Source organism: Podarcis liolepis (genome assembly GCF_965112155.1).
Source record: "Podarcis liolepis genome assembly, chromosome: 8".
In the NCBI taxonomy this organism is placed as follows: Eukaryota; Metazoa; Chordata; class Lepidosauria; order Squamata; family Lacertidae; genus Podarcis; species Podarcis liolepis.
This window is the reverse complement of record NC_139560.1, coordinates 44,201,336-44,226,895: the sequence shown is the minus strand read 5'-3', so window position 1 is coordinate 44,226,895 and position 25,560 is coordinate 44,201,336. Positions and strand designations below refer to the sequence as shown.

Here is a 25,560-nt window from a genome sequence, read left to right as displayed (position 1 = left end):
TCTGATACAGCTCTGCACCTTGCTTCCTTGTGTTTCCCCAGCATTCGTCATGTACTATATAGTATTTGCTTAATAATTGTATGTTGTTGTCCAAATTTGTTTAAATTCACTTTTTTGAACTATGATTCCCACCCTCCACTCAAGTTTCTATATTTGACATAGTGGTCTGACAATGCTTTTAGGAAATAATCAGAACACACGATGAGGAACTAGAAAGAGGTATTTGTATTGGTAAAAATGCATTGATCATTGATATAAGCAACAGTGCCTTCAATTTGCCTTTGGAACCTAGTTTCATTTCCACCTCCACCACCTCCAGCCACATTTTTACTCCGAGGAAGGTCACGTTGTGTGGCATTTCCAGTTTATGTTCCCAGCAGTCCCTCTGCTACCACTTAATCATGTTGACAGAACACACAATGTTGGCAGCTGATGTTCCTTTCCCTTTTTCCATGCATTACAGCAAAAATACAGCACCTGCTGATGGCATCAAATGCAATTATTTTCATCATTGTTAATTTTAAAAAGTAGCTAAATTACAACTACAGTGCATCACAATGTTATTAACCTGTAAAAAGAGAGCTGGTTGCCATCACTGGTTTTTTCCTTATTCAATATATTTATTGCTTGTATCTATTGATCTGATTTAATAAATGACATTTGACAGATTGTTAAAAGAGTCTGCTTTCTTTGTAAAGGGCTAATCAGTGTCACCTACAAGTCTACATATTGTTTACCCTTGTTGCATTATTTTTATTCAGTTCATGACCTTGGAGTCCATGTCTGTGACCTAGAGTACAGTGCCATTAACATACCAGACCTCCACAATTTGTGATTCAGTTCAAAAAAAAAACATTCAATGCAGTGTTTATCTGACTATTCAAAGATTTAGAAAGGAGCGAGATGTTAATGTTTGCTTCAGAAAACTGGACAAGTATGATGAATGATAAGGGCCTCAGATTGTATCAAGTGCAGCCCAGAAACAGCAATGTTAAGCTGCAGCATTTGTAAGGGGGAAGACTAACTCCTGTGTGATAGTATTTCTTTCAAAATACCAAAACACAGAATCCAAAACCATGTATGGTCTGTTGGTGCCTGTCAATTATGCTACATTTTGGGCAAGAGACAATTTCACATAGTCCCACTCCTCAAATCTAGAATCTCCACCCTTTTCTTTCAAGGTTATGCGGAGTGAACATGCAAAATACTCCAAGTTAAGTACATGTAGGGTACTTAAAAAGTACTTTCCCTACATGTTTACAGATTATTCTACTGGTTAAGAACAGTTTTTAAAATGTGGATGTACCAGAGTTCATATTCCTTCCATTTCACCTCAGTGCAAAAAAAAAAAGTTAAATAAAAAAATGCACATACATTTATTTCATTAAGACTAACTGCCATCATTAAAAAACCAAAACATTTAACAATGATCCAGAAACAGCAATACAATAGAACTGCTATTGTCCAAATTTACAAATCTGAATCCAGAAATTTACTCAATCTACCTTCTCAGTGCAACTCTATGTTAACATCATTTGTCATTTTATCCAGTATTTTTAAGCTTATCCGCTTTAGATATACACCACACTGGAAAAGCAAAGTTGTATTTTATTTTACAAGCTGATACTTGTAGGGCAACTCTGAGTTTTGCCATCAATGTACTGAACATTTATGTATGGGATTTATCCTAACCACTTATTTCCTGGCATGATCAATTTAAATTCCCCTGCCATACCCTCTGGGAGATGCAAGACTAACTGCCCTTAATTTATAAAACCCAGAAGAATTCCTTTAGCTTTTGATGGTTTGAGATATACTAGAATAGACCCTTTTCGTTTGGTTGGGAAAAGCTTGAATTCAGAGCTTCAAGTCTCACAATAAAATAAAATAAAACGGAATGTTTGCACCATTGTTTCAGTTCACTGTTCCATAAGGAGGAGGAGTGTGTAGTCATAGCTTACTTAATATACAGTATTGCATATAAAAAGGTATTTTGGGTAAGCATAAATGTGGTGATTGGTGATTGGTGAGTCTTATGCCACAAAAGCATCACCTGTGAACAGTATGGGTTTTCTGTTGTATACCTTGTAATCTCTGTTGAGACAAGCCAAAACCAATTAAGCAATTAGAATAACTTAAGACAATAAAATAAATGGAGGCAGCTATGTTGGTTCTTAGAAAAAACCCAAATAGCAACAGCACCAGACCTTTATAAGGACCAAATTAAAAACTTAAAAACAAACCCCAAAGCAATGTGCTGGCTTTTGAGTTTTTAAGAATTACTACATACTGTATATGTTTTCTGGGTTTGTAAAGTCAGAGGAAGAATGCTGTTTGGGTTTAAAAAAAAACCAAGAAGAGGGCAAGGGAGGAAAGAAAATTGTTTCAGTCAAGAGGCTAGGAGAAGCTCTGGCTGCAATACATTAGACTTAAATGGTGATTCAGTAAGCACTTTGCATACTAAGTAGCTCAAATTTTGCCAAGTGTAAAAATTCAAAGGATGCTCCAAGTTAGAAGGGGGCCAAAAATATTGGAAAAAAATAAAACTCAATGCCCACTGTCCTTTCGAAAAATATATGCCAGCCATTATTCAAATTGTCCCTCCCTTACAAGGAAGAGAGGAGAGCTAAAGAAAAATGAGATAACCCTTATATTAGCAAATCTGGAGAGGAGGTGGGCAAAGCACTCTTATGTTGTTGTTGTTGTTGTTGCTGCTGGTAGTTTCCATGGGAGAGCAACCAGAATGGTCAAAGTCCTGTTGGATCCCTGTGTGCAGGGTGAGAATTAGGAAGCAGATCCCTTCCCCTGTTACTGTTAAGAAAACCAAAACGTTTATATTTCCTTCCTATTGTGGTCAATGGCATGGAATTAACTAGACCGGACCCGCAGTTTAAGGCCCATTTTGGTGAGGTGTCAGGGGAACAAGGGGGTTTAGGACCCTGCAGAACCTAGATGTGCGCCCACCCGTCCTGTCCTGGCCCCCATAACTTGTGAAACACCACCACTAGGATATCTGTGTCACATACTAGGGGCTCTCAGGTGCCAGGAATGTGTTCCTAAAAAGAAAGAAAGGAAATGGAAAGAAAAGTTATTACACTAATTACCAGATACATATTTGAATAATAAATCTGTAATAGGCCAAATCATTAAGGATATTACAGCTTAAGCCAAACACATTTTGACAGAGGTGGTCTAAATATAACAAACAAAGCAGAACAATTCAATTGGCTTTATAGTATCTGAGACCTCAAAGGAGAGCAAGACCTTCAAAGGAGAAGCAAACCTCCTTGATTAACCACCAACCAAATTATTGTTCACCAGGATAGCCAATGCCTTGACATAATCAGGCTACACTGGAACAGACAATGAAGAGTATTGGGGCACCTTGATGATTAACACATTTATTATGGCACAAGACTATAGTCCATCATAATAAAATAATGGTGTTAGTCTTTAAAGTGATGTTTATCTGAGCAAAAAATATACACCTTCATTTCACTCTTGGGGTCTGAACTGGAGGGGTCTGAACTGGACCAGGAACGAGACTTGTAGCTAATGGAAGACTTGTAGCTAATGGAAGGGGTTGTAGCTAATGGAAGATGTCAACAGCACCTGTGAAAATCGCAAATTCCATGCTAGGGATCATTAGGAAAGGAAAGGAAAATAAATCTGCTGATATCATAATGCTGTTATACAAATCGATAGTGCAGGCTTCCTACAGGCATCTGGCTGGTCATTGTAAGAACAAGATGGTGGACTACACAGGACATTGGTGTGGTCCAGCAGGCTCTCTCTATGTTCTTAAGGTGCCATGACACTTTGTGTTGTTTTCACTACTCCTCTGGAAATCATGAAAAATGATTCCTAGAGGCTTTGCTTGTTTAGCTCTAGGTGAGAATGAAATCCTCCCCCACCCTTTTAAAACGGCTCCCCCCCCCGAGCATTACAGAAAAAAATCAAAACATTCAGTACTATGCAATAAAACCAACATATAGAAGCCAGCATGAGAACCAATTATAGTCTCTCTTTAACTTTCTTTTTAACTGTCACATCTTGTGACCTCGAAAAATACCACTTTGAATCTATAGAAAGAAGGTAAATCTGTATGGTTGTATCCTGGGAAAGTTTACATTGATGGAAACAGAGATGAAAAATAATTTGGTTGGTTGTTAATAAAAGAGATTTGAAGCCAAAGTCAAGAGCTAAAGCCTACAAAATGGTTGCACTATGTTTCTTTCTATATTAAGGCCACTGATTAAGACCTCTGTGTCAAAGTGTGTTTGGCTTATGATGGGATATTATGAACTTACTACTGTAGTTAGTTATCTGATAGTTATTTTTACTGTATTTTTGGTCCTTTTTTAAAATACAGGCTTCTCCTTATCTGATTTTGGTCACTAGGTTTTGTATTAAGGATCGTTTTTTCTGCAGTTCTCTGTATTTTGTGAGTTTTGTCCTGCCAGTGGATCTTGTGCTCCACCAACGGAGCAGTAGTCATATCATTTCCTGGGGGCCCTCAACTGCTCCTTTTGATCAGGGGTAGGCAGACTTCAGGATCTACCAGCCAAAGTCTGCTGCAAAAGATATAAATTTAAGATTAACTAATTCTGATTCCAGAAATGCCACAGTCCTTCCACACAAAAAACACATTATTGGTTAGTCGAAGTTTTCATCATTACAGTATTATATGGGGCAGAGGTGGGTCATTTGTTTGTTGCTTTGGGGAGTCAGAAATCACAGCAAATCGTCCACAGATCTGCTAGTAGATCCAGATCTACTTTCTGTCTACCCTTGACTTTCCAGGTCTCTCCCATCATTATTTATTTCTTGGCGCCGCACGTATACACAGTCACATGCAAGTCAAACAAACATATGTGGAGACTTGCCTGTATTGTTACTCAGTGGCTGGAGCGCCTGCCCTTCTCCTTAAAACAACATCTTCGGCAAAACTGTGCAGAATTATACTACTCAGAAAGGAAAACAATACTTGTGACTTTATGGGCAGTGATGAAATTATACTACACAGGGATGTTAGCATTAGATAGACGTAAAAGCAGTCGTACAGGCCTCCATTTAATGACTTTACAACATAATTGCCCAGGACTGAAAAGATCGTACTAACCAACATTAGGTCACTTGTCTCAATGATGGAGAGAAAGAAGCACCCTGAGGTGCATCAGAACTGTTTGCCACTATGATCTAAAGATAAAGCACATTGCCTTTCTTTAAGTAACGTATTTGTGCCTTCATATTGTTGTTTGTGCACAGAATTCAGCACCACTTACTATCCAATGAATGTATCAGATGCATAATAGAGCAAGTTAAAAGCAAATGCTCATCTTGATTTTTCAACATTTTTCATTTTTTCTTTACTATTGTTGACTTAAATCAGAATATTAGCAGAATTTAGTGTACTTCATTTGACTAAAAAATAATAATAATGAATGCACTGGAGTCAAACTAGAGCAACTCTGCCATGTAGGAATAAATTCTGACTCCATCTGATAAAAAAATAAGATGGTTCACATCTGTCAGACGGACAGAAGTGTGTGACTTCCTGTTCATGACCTCTGTTGTGTAATGGATGGATGCTTTCTAGAGTTGTACCCAGTCATCTCTAACACAAACACCTGCAAACTTGATTCAGGATGTACATGCTGAAAAACAGATCACCATTTGGCAATGGAAAATGGAAGGGAGCTGTGAGCCTCCCCTTCTGGCAATGGCTTCTTTATTGTAAATCAGGCCTGGCTATGGCCTAGGACACTTAATGGCCCTCACAGCACCAATCTCACCTACTATTTTAAGGGGTTTTTTCTTTCTCTTTGCATTTCTAACTTTTTACATATACATATTTTACACCTTGAGGTTATTATTACTAATCCAAATGCTCCTGTATCAATACAGGTATGGTCTCTATATTTGATATAAATGTGTCTTTATTCAATGTTTCATTCCAGAGCTCTTTTGGTGTTCCGACTGCCCATGGAAAAAGGTCCCCTTTTTTGTTGTCGCATAAGAAAAAAAAATGTCCTTAGTCCAGAGGCTCTTGCTTTATTCGAATGACAGAGGATGAACGAGATGTCCTTCTGAGTTCTCGCCTAAGTACATATTCACTGAACTGGGAAGAGTCCACCCCTCCTCCACAGGAGCCAACAATTTCAAAGCCTCTTTGTTGCAACCTCTCAAGTACCTACAAAATAGGATGAAGAAAAGACTGGGTAAGAACAAAAGATTAAAAACAACAACAACAGCAGTGTAAATGTGAAAAACAAAATCTGTTTTCATGTACTTTTTTATTATATGCTTAACTACTTTAGATTTATGCAACATAAACTCCCTCCTCAATGATAACTACTGGTAGATTTCAAGACATTAACAGCAGCTACTGTAGCTAAATGAATACTGAAATTGCAGCCTCTTCATTCCATTCACCTTTGCATGATTTCTAAAAAAAATGTAGGGCAACATCCAATGCCGTCGTCCCATCAGTGCGGGAGTGAGAAACTTCCAGCCCATGGGCCAATCTTTGGCATGAGAACCATTTCTCCCAATCCATGGCCAACTGGCCACCAGTTGATGTCAGCGGTGATGACAATAACAAGTGAACTGATAGAGGTACAGTGTCTTATGAGCCTTCGATTCTGGGCTTTATTTTGGGTACTCCAACAGGTCATGGATGCAATAATAGTGCATTAGTGGTGGATTTATACTGGAACACCCACACATGCTACATTTTTGCCACCTGGAAAGACACTTCTGCTATGGCACAACAAAAGCAGGACAACGCCCTTCCCCTTGCAAACTTTTGTGGTATGGAAAGTTACAGGATTTCAGTGGCAAAGTATGGGCTATGCAACTGCTGGAACTAAGTAGTATGTTTGCCTCAAAACCTTTGCAGAAGCAAATGGAATCGAAAGTGAAGTTGCCTATAATCCCTACATTACTATTGTGAGAATAACTTTTCATGAATGCACAATTTAAAGGATATCTGTAGGGCCCTATGCTAAGTCCATTAACATGTACAGAGAGATGAGACACACCCAACATCTGTGTGGAAATATCTAAATTGGAAGGAGGTACATGAAAAGTCCGCTTCCAAGGCTGTTGCCTTTGATCTGACTTACTGCTCACCTGATGAGTAAGTGCCTTTAACTCAATGGGGCTTACTCCTGAGTAGACATGCAGATGATTGTGGTGTAGGAGTACAACTCCATTAACACCTAGGCTCCCTTTCAAACTCTCTCTGGAAAACTAAATAAATAAATAAATCCCCTCACCTATTGTGCTCACTAAGATTAATGTAAGCATCCTCTTGATTGTTCTAAATGCCTATGACACGGGCACACAAAGGTTTTCCTGATAAATGCTCCATGCTTTTGGAACTCCAGGAGCATGTTCTGAGGGTACACGGTGGACCCATATTGCTGAAGCTAAGGTGGTTTGAGTATGGATGGGATACCATATAGGAAGGGAGACCATTTAGGAACACTTCATGATGGAAGTTAGGATATAAACGTGCTCATAATCTCCGATCCTCTAGGACTTCTGTGATCTCTGAACTTCTTTATTTGGCCCAGTGTTTAGAAGCCAAAGTTAAAATGATCTGGGGCAGGATGCAGCTGGTATCTTTAAACTGTAGCTGTAGGGATTTGTTTTAATCTTGAATGTTCAATGTAAATTAAAAGACATTGATTAAAACAGAACAAACCAAATGTTCAAGGCAAGGCTTTTCAAAGACTGATTGGAATACAGGTGTTGAGCATTAATCAGATATGACCAGACCTTATTCTTCAGGAATTTTTCACTGTATTATTCTCTCTCTCTCTCTCTCTCTCTCTGTGTGTGTATGTAGACTGATAAGGCATAATATTCAAACTTCAACTGTTTCCCCGCACTAAGAAAGTTAGGGTAAAGCAGTGTAGGATAAAGGGGTAGATGTACTAGTTGATTGATCTACTAAAGACAGGTCTTGTGTCAATCATGTAGAATATTCAGATGTTTTTAAATTCTGGCAGCTAAATAAAATGTTCCTGAACCCGCAACGATTGTTGAAAATAACTCCTAAAACATGATACCACGGAATGGAGAGAAATCTCATAAGCCACCACAGGTTGCTCCATAAATGGTTAGCCTCCTATGTATCTTCCCCATAGATATTCAACAATACCTTTCAGGATGAGTTCTGCAACATATTTTTTCACTAACCCAATTCATTTAAGTGACAGTACGTGGCTCTTCTCATCATGTCATATGCAGCTGCTGCTGAGAACATGGAAACTGCCTTGTTCTCAGAAGCATCTGCATGCTCCATTATCTACTGAATAGGTTCAGCACAAGCCATTAGACCCAGTGTATCAAATAAAATGTGTTGTGGGAGGGGGAATCATTGGCTTGGTTTTGTTCTTATTTTTATTACATATTTTGTGGTTTTTATATTGTATTTTTATGTTGTGAAATGCCTTGAGATCTACGAATGAAGGACGGTATACAAATTTACTAAAGAATAAGAATTTAATAAGTAATAAGAAAAAGAATGCAACTGATCCTCTAAGGAAGGGCTTGGATTGATTTACTTTCAATGTGTTTGTTTGTTTGTTTGTTTAAACCTCACTTTGGTTCACATATTTACCAGCTTGCCCTAAAACTGATGTACTGTTGTCTACATACCTGAACTGAATTGAGATGACAATAGCCATTTAAAGGAAATCTGATGACATGTGTTGAGTCGTGATTCCAACCTGCATTGACTGAATTGCACATCACATCACCAATTTCTGGGAAAACCTCTTCTATCAAAGACTTGTCGCCGCTCAAGGTAATCCTCTCTCCAAGATCTGGAGCAACTCGCACAACCAAACACTCGCAGGATTTTGAAAACCGGCATGTCTCCCGATCCTGTTTCCACCTTTCCATCTCCCCTAGCATGGGCTGAAGCTGAAAATACTTTGCTTCTTCATACAACAAGCTGTAATCCTGAAAGACACATAATTTTCATTGCTAACGAGAAACATACATGCTGCTATAGGGTACGAATGGCAATCCAACATTGTCAACTTGCTTGTGGAACAGACTTCCTCATCATTTCCTTTCTACTGCAGCCTCTTTCTTGTTTGCCACCCAAAAACTCCTGTAGGAAGGTTGGGGGGCAGAGGGACTGCAGTGCTGACATGCCTACCAGTGCAACATGGGATCTCATACTACATCTACAGTATATAAGAAAAATAAACTCAATATTGAATTCACTTCAGCACGTGGATAGGAACTTCTCACCTTCTCCAAGTAAGAAGGTCATATGAAAGAAATACGCACAACAATTAATAGGGATGCTTCTGCCTTGCATTATCTTTTTCTGCTCCCCTATGAGTAGTAAGCTTACCCATGTCCAGGCAGTCATCATATTGTTTGTTGGGGTTGGGGCTGGGGAGTGGGAGGACTATGGCTCATTTGTAGCATACATTGTTTGCCTGCATAAGATCCCAGGCTCAATTCCCTGCAAAGGTAAAGGACCCCTGGACGGTTAAGTCCAGTCAAAGGCGACTATGGGGTTGAGACGCTCATCTCGCTTTCAGGCTGAGGGAGCCGGCGTTTGTCCACAGACAGCCTTCTGGGTCATGTGGCCAGCATGACTAAACTGCTTCTGGTGCAAAAGGACACCATGACGGAAACCAGAATGCATGGAAACGCCGTTTACCTTCCCGCTGCAGCGGTACCTATTTATCTACTTGCATTGGTGTGCTTTCGAACTGCTAGGTTGGCAGGAGCTGGGACAGAGGAACGGATGCTCACCCCATCACGGGGATTTGAACAGCCAGCCTTCTGATCAGCAAGCCCAAGAGGCTCAGTTGTTTAGACCACAGTGCCACCTGTGTCCCTTGCATCTCTAAGTAAGGCTGTACTGACAGTACTGAACTAGATAGACCAAGCCTGTCGTGATTCATAACAGGGCAGCCTCCTATATTCTTACACATTTTGTTGCCCCTGCCAATGACAATTGATGCTGAGCAAGTTTGAGGAAAGCACATGTGACCTCAGAATACAACTAAGTCTGAGGATGGGGACTAGACGCAGGGCAATTGTCATGCTAGTTACCAGTACAGTACAGTACAGTACAGTACAAAATAAATGCAAAGAAGAGAAAGCTGGTGCTGAACACAGACTGGCCTCTAGACCAGACCATCTAAGAAGGAATACAATATTTGTTACAGAAATATAGTTAATATAGTAGGGAAGGTTGTAAAGACTGGTGTTTGAAAGCATCAAAATGGAAATGCAGTAATTTAGGACACATAACATCAATTTGTTAAAAAGGGGGGGGGACTACATTCCCTTTGATATGACAACTGTCTTGATGGATAAAGGGAACATAATTATTAGTTTTGTGAACATTTAGTCATGGCTCCATATAACATTTAAAGTTACATTATTTATAATGCAATCCTATTCATGTCTACTCAGAAGTAGGTGCCACCGAGTTCAATGGGGCCTATTCCCAGGTAAGTGGGAATATTACTGCAACCAAAGACCAAAAGACTAATATTTAAATGGTTGGTGTCAAACTAGTCTCTATTCTGAACCCACTGCTAGGAAGATGTATTTTACTACATTTTATTGTACTACATATAATAATTACATTGGTGTGTGTGTTTTGAATTAACTATATTTGTGGCTTTAAAGTTTATACTTTGGCTCATATGTGCTTTGACAAGAGTACTGTGTATGTACAAATACAGAAATAATATTAATAAGATTCAATATTTTCTTCAAAATATGAGATATTTCCAAGTGCTGAATATCTGGCTCACCTCTGAACTAAGCAGTAAAGGTCAGCAATATGACCTTTTTGTGTTGTTTTTTAAAAAAGGAAAAAAATGCATTTTGACCTCATTGTAAATGGTATGAGGCATCCCGAGTCATACACACATCTGGATGAGGCTAGGCAACTCTAGAAACATTTTTGTCCCCTTTAAATTTCTTTACCACCCTCCATCCAAAGATCACAGGGTGGTTTATAATATAAAAACAAAAAAGCATAATAACAAACAAAAACAATACCCCCCCCCCGCCCAAGTCTAGATGCAATAGCCAGAAATAATGTACATTCTGGGATAAAACAGATTATGGCAAACCTGATACGTGTAGATACCAGGCCACATCCCCAAATATCTTCTCCATTAGTTTTGATGTTTGGTCCTGTTTTCATGTTTGTATATAACGCTTAATACCAGAATTATTATTAGGATTTATTGGTTACCTAAAAAGTCTCCAAGAAGCTTACATTTGAAAACATAAATATATGCCATAAAAACTATGCTGTTTACAAAAAAGATAACAAACAGTAAATGTGTGTTTGGTTGTGTTTATGCAAAACAATGAAGCTAAAAGTCTACTATACCAGATGAAACAGTAACACGCCCCCCGTCCCAACCAGAAAACAAACCAGCACATTTCTAAAACATTGTAAGTCAGGGAAATGACTAGCTAGCCTGGCCACCAAGTACCTGCAAGGTAGATGGAGGATCAGAGAGGTATGTCCTGCAGCTGTCTGGACCCCACCCCAAAAGTATTTAAGATACACCCAAAGTTCTGAAGTGGCCCATGACATATAAAACCCACAAAGCATGCCTCACCAGGATCATAATGTCCAGTTTAAAAATTCCAGCAAAAGCTAGAGAGAAATCAAAACCAGCAAGGAAAAAAACAGGAATTGAAAATTCATATTACAATTATGTAAGTTAAACTGAGAAAGGGAAGATCAAGGTCTGGGTGGGATATAAGAATTTTTCAAATAGCAGAGGAACATACTCCCGTAGAGAGGAAGACTAGCTGGCAAGCAACTGGTTCCAGCTGTAGCAAGAGCTGGTTCAGGCTTAGAGAGTAAGAAGTGCTTGTATGTGGAAAATGCTGCTCACAAAAAGTGATAAGATCTTGTTCTCTAGACTTCTTCCAAGAGGAAAAAATGTGTCAGAGATACCTTCTGTCTAAAGAATCCTGCCCATGGCACAAGTTTGGACTAGGTGACCTTGAATGTCTCTTCAAAACTGGACTCGGTTATATTATGTATCAAAACAGAATGGACAGTGACATCATCACAATTTGAAGAGGCTAGGTTTTAAATCTATTTTACCTACACTGAAAACAAATATGAACAGTGAACAAGAAGGGCAACGTCGTCGTCCCCTTTTTAAAAAATGACTGACCTACCTTCAGGAAAGAAAACCATTAGGGACAGTGCAGAGGCAGATGCTGAGTCTCATGTGGACATATGCGCTTAAAGGCTATTTTTAGACAGCGCCATTTAAAGAGTGGTGTGCCCTAAGAATGCTTGCGAAGGGCAAGTTGGTACTACGGGGTTTTGTAAAGACTGCAGTTTAGCTCTGTGGCTGGAGCTAGAGCTCATTTCATCAGTCAAACACATTTTGATTTTCCTACTGAGCAGATAAGTGGGGCCAGATGTTTCCAATAACCTGAGGCTGGGTTTTTAAGAGTGCTCACACAAAACCTTTTTTTTTGTGTGTGAAAATACAGCCCCTCAAGCAAGAGGGATAAAACAATTACACAGTATCTTGAAATTCTTCACCTCTTTTCACGGTTCCTCCCCCATCAAATCTGAATGAGAGAGGGGGAAAAACCACCCATCTGAATGCAAACAAATGCCATGTTAGGGCATATCATATTAAGGTGTGGATTAAAAAAGGGAGGGCAAGAAAGTATTAATTATGATGGCACACAGAGGTGTATAGTTTTAAAAGCCAGCTGTTTAAAGTAAGAATAGGTTTTATGAATTAAACTAAAGTTGCTCATTTAAACTTGTGTTAAAAAAAAGTTTTTCTGCACGCATATGGAAGTGTATTATTTTTGCTGATAGGACCCACATTTTCACTATCATCTATCTATCTATCTATCTATCTATCTATCTATCTATCATCTATCTATCTATCTATCATCTATCTATCTATCTATCTATCTATCTATCTATCTATCTATCATCTATCTATCTATCTGTCATCTATCTATCTATCAATCTATCTGTCATCTATCTATCTGTCATCTATCTATCTATCTATCTATCTATCTATTTATCTATCTATCATCTATCTATCTATCTATCTATCTATCTATCATCTATCTATCTATCTGTCATCTATCTATCTATCAATCTATCTGTCATCTATCTATCTGTCATCTATCTATCTGTCATCTATCTATCTATCTATCTATCTATCTGTCATCTATCTATCTATCTATCTGTCATCTATCTATCATCTATCTATCTATCTATCTATCTATCTATCTATCTATCTGTCATCTATCTATCTATCTATCTATCTATCTATCTATCTATCTATCTATCATCTATCTATCTATCTATCTATCTATCTATCTATCTTAGTTTAAACAGGCTGCATCCTTGTACTGGATAATTTCATTATTCAGAACTGCGATCCTAAATACACTTAACTTCAACTAAGTCCCATAGAAAAGTAGTGGGACTGACTGGGGAAACCCAGGTTCAAAGCTCCACTTAGTTGTGAAGCTGACTGGGTGACTTGGACCAGTTATTCTCCCTTAGTCAAGCCTACATCACAGGATTATTTTGAGGATAAACAGGGAAGAGAGAGAAGAGAACATGCATACCACCTTGATCTCCTGGAAGGAAACTTGAGTACAAATACAGCAAATAAAAATAAATAAATAAAGCATGAGCTCCTTGATCACAGGTTACATTGCTCATTCAAGTAGATCATTTGTATGAATAACCTACAATTATCTGGTTCAAGTCAAGATTCTGCGTGGGGACTGCTCTGAAGCTGTTGCTGCATTCTGTGATTAGGATTCAACTGTGTAGGTTGTGCAGTTAAAGTGGATCTGGTGCTCTTACACAACCAACCTGCTTCCAAAAAACAATCTGAACTTTTTACAAGTAAGGGAAGTGAGGGACAACAATTACTTAGCACGATACACAAGCTCTGAACAAATCAGAATGAATACTCAATCAACAGAAGCCATTATCTAACCTCTTTGCAAACCTTCTACAAATGAATAAAGATGAATGCTCAATAAACTGGTTGAGTGACTAAGGTTTTGACTGCATTCCTATGAATGTTAAGAGTCCTGTTGGATTAGACAACAGACCATCTTGTTCCCAACAGCAGCCATGCTGCTGGGGGAAGCAGGGGAAGGGAAACTGTGGGTTGGGTGGGAATGTGTCCCACCCCTGGCATAAAGGCAGTGGCCCTTCCCTGCTGCTGCCCACTGGCAGCTGGTATTCAGGGGCACATTGTTCTCCATTTGGAGGTTCCATTTAACTATTAGACTGGTAGCTGTTTATGGACCTACCTTCCACGTGCCTCTCAGGGACTCAAAATGGAAAGATAGCGTCTTCAATCAAAGTACAGCTGACAGTCTTACCCTTATGGTGGCTTATGATCATAGGTTAAGCCTCTATGATACAAATGGGAACCGAACTGCATGGGGGGGGACATTCAATGGTATGGATGTCTACAGTTTAAGAGTGTTTGGTGGTTCAACTCACACTTTCCTCTGTTCACTGGCACTGCCTCCCTGTTCATGTGTTCAGGAAATGTCAGGTGAAAGCATGCTTAACATGCATAGACTCCTCCCATGATATGAAATGTGTTTTATAATTCGCTTGTTAAACTGTATGCTCCATATTTTCAAATATTCATTTAAGAGATCTATTATTTGCCAGCATCCATCAATGCAACCCACAAGCCTTGCTCCCGGCACATGGCAGTACTGATTACTCTACCTCCTTTCTAAACATTTCAAATAGGATGATGACGATGCATAAAATTTCACCTTGAAATCATCTGGTATGAGGAGCTTTGATGTTCGTAGAAAATTCAGGATATATCTGAACATTTGGCCATCTCTGTCAATGAAGTAGTGCTGCTTCAGGCTGTCCAAAACAATTGGCTCTGTGCCATCAAAAAGCCTCCCAATTCTGAAAATGAGAGAAAAGTCAATTTGCAGTCAGCATCTTTAAGTCACCAGGAGTCACTGACCTTGGTCACTGGAATTTCTTGAATCCACGTTTTTGCATTAATCAAGCTCAGCGATAGCAACATTTCATGGTGAAAACAATATTATGGCAATGAACATGACACAGTGATATGTTATCAATGTGAATTTTTGAATCAATTTTGAACTTAATATTAATGAGAGGACTTGTCTCCTCAGATATTTACAATGAAATTAGGGCAATACGGAATGCATTTCCATTTCAATAGTTTCTTAAAACATCTTTGAAAGTGATGCTGAATGAAGAAGGCATGCCCATTAGAAGTACTTTTACCCATACACGTAATTTTCTTCTATTTAAAACTTATTGCAACATTAACCTTCAGGGCTAAGATTTTTTGTGGTATTTGGCTCTAAACCAAAATAATCTAAGCATGTGAACTCTAGTAACCACTCTCTTTTGATTCTAATATTCTGAATATTTCATGTTTTCATTCTTGTGTTTGTGTTCTTCCCCCACATGTGAAAGACATCAGGGTTGCAATTCTAAATCAGAAGATAACTATTTCAGCATTTCATTTTACTTATGATTCCATTAGCCTTTCATTTTTCATCTATCATTTCCACTTCCTGTGAAGTGGAGGCGAAGGGGCTGGTTTTGAATCCAACATATCCTGGGTTAGCTCATTTTGAGGTTTTCCATCAGCTCTTACCAACAGGGATTCTGCCACTGACCCTTCTGCCCACCCACCCATTTTGCAGGTGGAACAGGGAGTTCCATGCTGATTTCCACCCATGGAGTGATGCAATAATCACTCTGCCAGTACAAAGCATTGCCAGCATCTCTGTGCTGGCAGATTGATGTTGGCTTTGTTCCATGGGTGGAAGTCAGCAAGGACTGGCAGGGCTCGGAGGAGGGGCAAATGGGTTTTGGATTGCAGCCTAAGCCATCCAGATTCCCGGATGAGCAGCAATTTGATATTGGTTGTCCCCTCTAGTGTCCCATTTGATTTATTTTCAAAATAAAATACATAATGACCTTCTGTGAGTGAATGTCAATCAAGGTGGAGCCAGTAAGGTTGCTAGAGTAGACATTAAAAGCTTTGGACAGAGGACCACTCTCAGTTCTACCATACAAGATTTTAAGCCTAGTGGTATCTCTTGCAGATGTTCAGAGAAACACCATACATGTTTCCAATTTATATCACATTCTGTATTCTTTATGTTGCTGATCTACCCTGAACATTAATCAATTTATCTAATTTTACGTGAAAACATGGCACAGACAAATGCAACTCAGCTAGAATCAAGTCCTATTAAATCTGCATACAATTTAGTAATTTGTATTTTTAAACCATCTATTTTCACTCTATGAAATCACTGATCTTCCACTGACTTTCAGCAACAGCCCATTCAGATTACATATTAAAGTGCCCTAATTTTAGGACTTTATTTCTTTTCCCATTTACAAAGTAAACTGACCACTTAGAACAAGACTTCTCTTGTCTTGAAGGCAGAAAACATTCAGCAGGATCATATGGGTCATGACTTTGGACAGCCCCCATTAGGCAACAGGTTTGTTGTTCTCATTATTATTAGTCATATATCAAAGCAAGCAGACACTAGTGATCCAAGCTTTAAAGAATGTCAATAAAATGGGATGTGGATGTCAAGACTATTCTTACCAATGTTTTCCATTAGAACAAATGCCTGTTACTTTTATGTCACCTTTAGAGACCTCACAAGGTTTTCTTCTCCTTTCTAGGTCCACTATTTCCACTATAAAGCCACTTACAGGAGAAGGTAGTTTAAAATGCAAGTTGATGCTTCTTCCTTCCATTATCACTACCACCCAACCGCTGTGCTCGCCAGTGCACCTCATCCTCCTATCCAGAAGGTCAGTCTCTCACACATGTCTGAATTGGTTTAATATTTGCTTCTGAACTTCCAAGTAGCAACCCGATGAAACTGATAATTTTTGTCAGACTCACTGTGGCCCAAGGCAGAAAGCAGCTGTACAAACTCAAAATGCAACCCGAGAGGCAAATGAACTGTTCACAGATTTAACAAAATCGAAGATTTATATTGGGAAAGTTGTCTTTGAAGAAAGTAAATAAATAGAAAAAATGAACAAATAAAGGGTCGAGAAATGTTTCAAAATGGAGTGGGTTTGACTAGTTCCCCAGACGTTTGTCAACATTCATGTAGTTTTCCTTCTAAAAACAACAACACTGACATCTTTTCTCCTGAGTGATATTCGTATTGTACTGAAAATGACTGATAATATGAACAATGTAAAAAGGGACTTAAGAGTAAAATCTTTGAGAAAAATCGAAGAAATTAACTGAACAGTTAAGAACATAAGAATATATGAAAAGCCCCGCCAGACCAGGCCTATGACCAGTCTAGTCCAGCATCCTGTTCTCACAGTGGCCAACCTTTTGGAAGTCTGAAAGCAAGATTTGAGCAAAAAAGCACTGAACCCACTTGTGATTTCCAGCAATTGGTATACAGGACCATACTGCCTCTGACAGTGGAGGTAGAACATAGCCTTCTAAACCATGAAGTTGTCTAACCCACTTTTAAAGCCATCCAATCTGTGGTTGCTGTTAAGCAATCACTTGCATAATTTGACCAGTTCCTTCCCTCTCTTTCCCAAACAGGTTTGTGCTAGTCAACTCAGAAGACAGAGCCAACCCTTATTCAAGAGGAGAACAGATATGAAGTTGCTCAGCAGCTGGTGCCAGCCAATCTCGCTCCAAGGCAAGGATGTGTGAACCCTGGCCAGGCCTGATAATGTATAAAAACTGCAGACTAAGTCTATTGGATTTGACTCAGATGGGAACAAGACCCCTTAATATCATGGGTCCTGATGAGTTTGCCTTCATTTCCTGTTTTCTAGATTCTTAGGAATTCCAAGGCTTGATGCCACCCTATCCCTGGGTTCCTGTTCGCTTTGACAACTAGTCATCTTCTCTGCAAACTGTTTTCTATGAACTCTTGAGATTGCACATGAGTTACTCTCTCACTGAAGCCATGTTATCTGTTAAACAACACCAGAAGGAGATGTGTTTGAAAAATAAAATTAAATGATTCATTTAAAAATATTTTTATACCACTAAGAAACAGAAAGTGATGTATAGCACAATGTAACACTTAGAATAAAACTAGACCCTGCAATCATCTGGGGCCCTTCTTTATATGCCTTCTCTACAAGAGGTCTGGAGAGTCGCAATACAATAATAGGCCTTTTTGGAGGGTGGCTCCCCTTGTTTAATGCTTTCCCCAGAGGCTCACCTGGTGCCTTTATTACATATCTTTAGGTGCCAAACAAAAACATTCCTCTTCTTCTAAGCATCTGGCTAATTAAACAATCTGTGGCCTTTTAAGTGCTTTTTGTGGGACACGGGTGGCACTGTGGGTTAAACCACAGAGCCTAGCGCTTGCCAATCAGAAGGTCAGCGGTTCGAATCTCCGCAATGGGGTGAGCTCCCGTTGCTCGGTCCCTGCTCCTGCCAACCTAGCAGTTCGAAAGCACGCAGTGCAAGTAGACAAATAGGTACCGCTCCAGCAGGAAGGTAAATGGTGTTTCCGTGCGCTGCTCTGGTTCACCAGAAGTGGCTTAGTCATGCTGGCCACAAAACCCAGAAGCTGTACGCCGGCTTCCTTGGCCAGTAAAGTGAGATGAGCACCACAACCCCAGAGTCGTACGCGATTGTACCAAATGGCCAGGGGTCCCTTTACCTTTAGGGTTATTTGTTTGTTTGTCACTATGGTGTGCATTTTTTTTTGTTTTTATATTGTAAACGGCCTGTGATCCTCGGATGAAGGGCAGTATAGAAATTTTAGTAGTAGTAGTAGTAGTAATAATAATAATAATAATAATAATAATAATAATAATAATAATTCAACAACAACAATAGAATCCTAACACAGATTAAGGACTGGGAAGCTAGATAAAGAAGAAATGAGTCAAAATCCCATCAATGTGGACACCTCCCACAACTCAGATGGGACATGATTCCCTAGAGGGGATGCCACAACTGAATAGGCTCCCTCTGGTTGCCACAACATGGACCTCTGCAGGTGACAGCACAACCAGGAGGGCGTCACTAAGCTGATCTGAGTGACTGGGTAGGATGATATGGAGGCATTTCCTACAACAATAGCCTGTTAAAAAGTTTGCAAGCCTTTTACAAATTGGTTTTCATTGAAAGGATTTGTTGTATGGTATAACATGTCATCTATCTCTTACGACAAATGCTTTCAACATAAAACAGTTTGTTTCTTTCCATTTGAAATATGTTAAACATAACTGAGTTAACTTTCAAGAAAGGAAAGCAATCCCAACCTATTCTGGCCGATACCGGTTTACTTCAATGATTGTGGCAGTCTGCCTATAAATACTGGGGGTGGGGAGTTATCTGATTTTCACCTTGTTTCTTCTGCAATGTATCATCAAGATGATGATGTTTGTGATGAAGTGTCTCACACAGGGGCCTGGAGATAATGGATTCAATGGATATCCTTAAAGGATCATTTGTCAATTTTGTATTGACTATTTGTGTTGCTCCAAGACAGGAAGAGATTTCATTTTTTTAATATAGGCTCTGAAGCCCTGAGGCATCTTCTTAAACCGTTTAAAAAGAAATCAATTTTCAGATGGATAAAAGGGAAGCTAAGAAGGGTTTTAATGAACTTACTTGAGCAGCATGTTCTGGACCTCATTCAGTTGAATCTTAAACAAGGCCAGACAGGTTTAGAACCTACTATCAGCAGAGGAGCTGTGGCCTGGAAATGCTTGCTGCTACTGTTTAGAATTTGCGGTTCTGGCTCCTGGAGTAAAGCCATAAATTACTGTCTTAGTACCTGAGACATAATATGTAGTTGCACAAGACTGTAAATTAATTGCTATCACTAATGAGGATAAAAGGGAAAGCAGTTACTATGCAAACTAGATCTCTATGTTTATGTATAAACCAGAACCTTGTGACCATGTTACATAATCTCCTCACAATTATATTCAGGTAACTACACACACACACACAACCCTAGTGAAAAATCACTGTACTGGGTAAAAGCCCATTTCAATGAAATGTTATAGCTTCTGCTTTGAAATTATAGCTGGATATGTGTTATGGGGATATGGAAGACACAAGTGAATCTATGCTCTCCTGACAGAATATTCTGCCCAATATAAATTACTGCAGGGATATTTTAACAGAAGGAACACAGAAGAGTTCGAGTGCACTGACAACTCAAAAAATATGTCAAATGAAGCCAAGAACATTTCACAGATCCGCAGGGCAGGGACAGGGATTCACTTATCCCAAGTGCAGCAAGGCAAGGATCCACCACATCCACACTAGTAAGTACACTGGCCACAAACAGGTCTTGAAAAAACTCATGGGCACAGAAATCCAGAAATCTTGTACCTGCAGGGAGCATATGCAACTACTACATTTTTGCACAGACTGTTCTGCCTTGTCCTTTACCTACCTGAGACAACTAAAGAATGCAAGAACATTTCTATTCTCAATTTCTTTCTTTTTTTAAACTTTTTAAAAACCTGACTGCCAAGTTCAAAATATATACTTTGAATAAAAATTAAGTCAGTCAATCAGTTACTTTTACATGTCATATTATCTTAAAGCACAATCCTAACCATGTTTAATCAGAAGTAATCCATACTGAATTCAATGGGGCTTGCTCCCAGGTAAGTGGAATTAGGGTTGTAGCTTTGGAGCATTTTTAATGGAAAAGTGGTTAATAAATTACATGAACAGCTAAAACTCATCCTATCCCATTCACATGTGTGGGTTATGTACGCCTACTGGTAATGTCCACTGCAGCTTAATTTCCCTAAAAAAAGAAATTATACAATCTTTATTTAAATTCATGTCTCACAAGGGATTCATTTCATTCCAATTTATTGTACAATTATAGATTTCTGGGGTTGAAAACAGAGAAAATAAAATTTGATGAAAATAAAATTTGATGTGGTCATTACAAGAGCAATAATGTGTTAACTACTTGGGATGAACATGACAGATGCAAATGCTAGCATAAAAATATAGAATGAATCTCTTCACTCAGCTGAAAAATACACATTATAAATGTATTCAGGTACAGTGGTACCCCGCAAGACGAACGCCTCGCGAGACGAAAAACTCGCAAAACGCAAGACGAATTTCCCTATGGGCTTGCTTCGTAAAACGGGTCTTCTCTTTTGAAGCAAGGGGCGGCGGGGAGAAGCGATCTTCTCCCCGCAGCCCCAGGTCCGGGGACAGCGGGAAGCGCTTCCCGCTGCCCCCGGACCTCTTTTGAAGCAAGGGGCTGCGGGGAGAAGCGATCTAACCGCAGCCCCTTGCTTCAAAAGAGGTCCAGGGGCAGCGGGAAGCGCAGCGCTTCTTCCCTGCTGCCCCCGGACCTTTTTTGAAGCAAGGGGCTGCGGGGAGATCGCTTCTCCCGGTGCTCCGAAGCCGGGCGGGGGGGGGGAGGGAACACCTTCTGAAGGCAGGCGGGGGGCGAAAGTCTTTGCTCCCCCCTGCCTGCCTGTCCCGGAGGGCTTTTGAAGGCAGGCGGGGGGGAGCAAAGACTTTCGCCCCCCCACCCGCCTTCAGAAGAGGTCCAGGGCCTCTTCTGAAGGCTGGCGGGGGGCAAAAGTCTTTGTCCCCCCTGCCTGCCTTCCCAGGGGCTTTTAAATCGCCCCGGACAGCGGAGAAGTCCTCCGCTGTCCCGGGGTTTTTTAAAATGCTGGGGGTGGGAAGAAAAGCCCTTGTCCCCCCCCCCAGCCTTCAGAAGAGGTCCGGGGACAGACTGTCCCCGGACCTGGTCTGAAGGCGGTTTCCCTAGGAACGCATTAATTGATTTTCAATGCATTCCTATGGGAAACCGTGCATCGCAAGACGAAAAAACCGCAAGACGAAGAGACTTGCGGAACGAATTAATTTCGTCTTGTGAGGCACCACTGTATTAATATAGGCTTCATAGCATTTATATCTTAGTGTTTGAAAATAAACCCATGCATGTTAAGGTGACAGAGGCTGACAGTATTGAACGCTGCATTGTTCTTGATTTGTCTGGGAGTAAACATAGGCTGCTCAAGGTCAGTACTGTACTGGGAATTGGTAGCAAAATGGTACACAGGCTCTCCTCTTCTTTGGTAGCACATAAAGAGGGAGAATGCACCTGGGGAAGACTAGCTTGGCTCAGAGGCGGCACAGCTACTAACATATCTGTACAGGAAAATGAAACTTCAAAGAGAAAGCAGAACTCAAGGGTGGCTAATACAATAACAAAAAGGGGGCCTGAAACCCAGAACTTACTTTATTTTATTACTAGGAGTGGCGCTAACTCCCTGGATTGTAGAATGGGGTTTATAGGATTACAATAGATATTTAGATGTGTTGTATAAGCATGCAAACAAAGCCTGTTCTGAACTTCCTACTTCTGGAATAAGAGACTAATCAGGACACCCTCATTAAAATGCCAGAGGTTTTGGGGGCTGTGAGGGTCCTCTGAGCTAGGAGGAGGTGTGAGGAAACTTTATAGTGTAAATGTTTTCTTTCTTTAATTCTCTCTTCACTGCGAAATATTTCTATGGAAGGCTGAATGTTGGAACAAAAACTGGGCTGGCGGTAGGAAGGTATAGAAGTCATCAGCAAAGAGCAAATGGCAGGAAAAAGTGCTGAAACAAGCTATGACCAGAACTACATGAAATGAAATGAAAAGCTGTTACAGGTGTTCAAATCATTTAATCATCAAACTGCAGAGTTGGAAAGGACCATGGGGGTGATCGAGTCCAACTCCTTGCAATGCAGGAATCTTTTTGCCCAACCATGACAGCAGAGCTTGTGGCTGATTAATTGATGCTGTAGCTTTACATTTCACTGCACTGTGAACTTTCATTTTCACTTTCTCCAGGTCTTCCCCATTTGGCCTGTCAGGTTACTTTGGCCAAGCCATGCCTAGCTGCCCTACACCTGCACTGCAAGGGGTTGGACTAGATGACTCCTGGGATCCCTTCCGACTCTACAATTCCATGATTCTATGATGTCAGCTGATTGTCCGGGCTTGCAGATCGCTGTACTTTTGCCCAGATGGTTTGATTTCAAACTGCATGGGCAAAACCAGGTCACCTGACAAGAGGGCAAGGTAGGGGAGATAAGCACCCAGCTTGCTGGTCAGATCCTGCTGCCTGTCCTTGCTCTACAGCGAAATCACATGCTGGCTTGTTGAGAAAGGTAAGATGGGAAGTCACAAAGCAAGACTGTGACAAGAACACATGCGCGGGCAGGAGCCACAAGCCTGGCTGTCTACCAAGGACATACAAAGGTTGCGCTTGTCACTGATCCTGAACATCCTCCAAGTTGAGCAGAAGTGAGACAGCACCTCAGACATCATGCTGAACCTTGGAGGTAGGGAAAGTGCCAGTATCACTACTAGGATGAGCCTCGCACATACTCAGTTTATTCATTTTTGTAAACAGGGAAAGGATGCTTGCAATGGAATTGGTAGAAAGTAAATTTTGATGAGCCCTGCATATGGAGTAGAATTAAATTCAAAATAAGCAATGGGATTTAAGTATCCACCAGCTTATGCTCTCAACAAAAAAACCAAGTCAAACAAAGCATTACAGTAAGTGCACAACAGGCAACTTTATCTTTGTTTTTTTCCTTGACTTAATTACAGGTGTGGACTGGTGATGTTCCTGGGGACAACAGTGTATGGGGAAGAGGATTTAACTCTTTTCTCCCCAGCTGTGATTCCAACACACACACACACACACACACCAGTTATAAGGCTTAGAAACAAGTTTTCAGTGATGACAATGGAAGTGTTTTGTCCCTAAGTCTCCTACCTGCACAGGGGTACTTTTCATTTGGAACACAGCTAGAAAGGAAGAGTTAAACAACTCCTCTCTGCACTTTGTGGTCCCAATGGAAAAATTGTCCCCATGACTGTAATTAAATAAAGAAAAAAAACACAGACAGCTAAGCAATTAAGCTAACTTCTGGTTTTGCCCTCAGCCAACAACAAATCAGAGCAGCAGACATGAGAATCTAAAAAGAGAGAGAAGAGAAATTCTGATTGCAAAAACATGGTTTCAGATGGCATGCTGAGTGTCACTAACAGGGGGAAGTAAAATTTTGTGGCCCTCTCTCCCTTGTGTGATTTCACATAATGCATGCCATAAGAACAGGTAAGGTTTTATTGGCCAAAGCATCAGTTTGAAAATAATGCCTTCAGATCCAAAGGCTCTTCCTCACCTCGTGGCTGTCTTTTAACAAAGCATTGGGAAACAAATCTCAAAAGGGGCAAAGCTTTCCAAATGCAAAGCCAGCAAAAAAGTGGAACAAAGCCAGCAAGAAACAGCAGAGAACTTGGCAGCTATATACTGAAGCTTCAAACATACCCTGTGGGTGGCCATGGGTGTTGGCTGTAAAGCTACAAGCAGACTCTGTTTAGTCCTGCAATTATACACAAGAAGTATATTAAACTGCTTTGAAACCATATAGCAATTTAGGAAAGACTAGCATAGCAGAAGCTGGGGCGCTAACTTCATGAATTCTCAGAAAAGTAAGTTATATGAATTGTTATGTTTCTTCATGCTTGGACACAGAGCTTTTCTTAAATATTGATCATGTATTTGTAAGGTGGTAGTGTTGCTGCTGGGCCCACCACAGATTAGTGGGTCCCAACCCACCAGCTGAAGACCAGACTATTACTGCTCCACTATGATGTCAGAGTTCTGGGGTTTTTTGGATTGCTTGTGAACTTATGATATTTTTGTTCCTCATTTACCACCACACTCTTCCTACAAATTCTATAATTTAGTACTCTAAACTAAAACTGGTAAAAATAAATAAATACTGGCATGCTGCAACCCCTCATATTCTAGAAAGATCCCAATCTCTCCTGAAATCACAAATACTACAGGTCTGGCTTCCATAGATTTTTCTTAATTTCTACAAAAAAAGAAAGCTGACACAAGGGAACACACTGTTGCAGTTAGTTTACAATTAGTTATTCTGTACCAATAATGGACCAAGACACCTGTGAACTGAAAAACACTTGTGGGGCGTGGAATTCATTCATTAGTGAGACTATTCCTCATTTGACTATGCGAATTTTAATGACTTTGTGAGCAGGCACAGTAGATTTTTGTTGTGGTTCAAACAGAAGTGACACCACCACTACCACCAAGATCTAATATATTAAATCTAGCAGGTAGTGTTGCATCAATCTCTCTAGATACCTGCTCAATATAAGTAATGACATAATAACTATTTTCTGTTATAACTAAATGCAATTTCTCCTTACCCAGGAAACAGATTTATTTATTTCAGACATGTAGAGTCTTACCTTGGAATTCAAATAGCTTAGTTGCCAAACATTTTGGCTCCCAAACGATCAAAAACTGGAAGTGATTGTTCCAGTTTTCGAATGTTCTTTTGGAAGCTGAAGGTCTGGTGAGGCCTTCACACAGCTTCTGATTGGCTGCAGAAGCTTCCTGCAGCCAACTGGAAGCCATGCCTTGGAAGTCGAACATTTGGGAAGTCAAACGGACTT

The 25,560-nt window shown here is 40.0% G+C and overlaps 1 protein-coding gene across 10 annotated transcripts in view; it reads right to left on the bottom strand.

The window, feature by feature from the left end:
• Nucleotides 1-206: 206 nt before the first annotated feature.
• The window catches only part of KCTD1 (potassium channel tetramerization domain containing 1), a 76,499-nt gene continuing 51,145 nt past the window's right edge, over nucleotides 207-25,560 (bottom strand). For 9 of the 10 annotated variants that reach the window (XM_083517758.1, XM_083517752.1, XM_083517755.1 and 6 more), the window contains 3 exons: nucleotides 14,824-14,968; nucleotides 8,671-8,976; nucleotides 207-6,193 (listed from right to left, as the gene is read on the bottom strand). In XM_083517758.1, the coding sequence (XP_083373884.1) occupies nucleotides 6,035-6,193; nucleotides 8,671-8,976; nucleotides 14,824-14,968 (610 nt within the window). In that variant the 3' untranslated portion in view covers nucleotides 207-6,034. The remainder of the gene's footprint in view (nucleotides 6,194-8,670; nucleotides 8,977-14,823; nucleotides 14,969-25,560) is intronic. The other variant, XR_014529282.1, reaches the window with a different exon arrangement.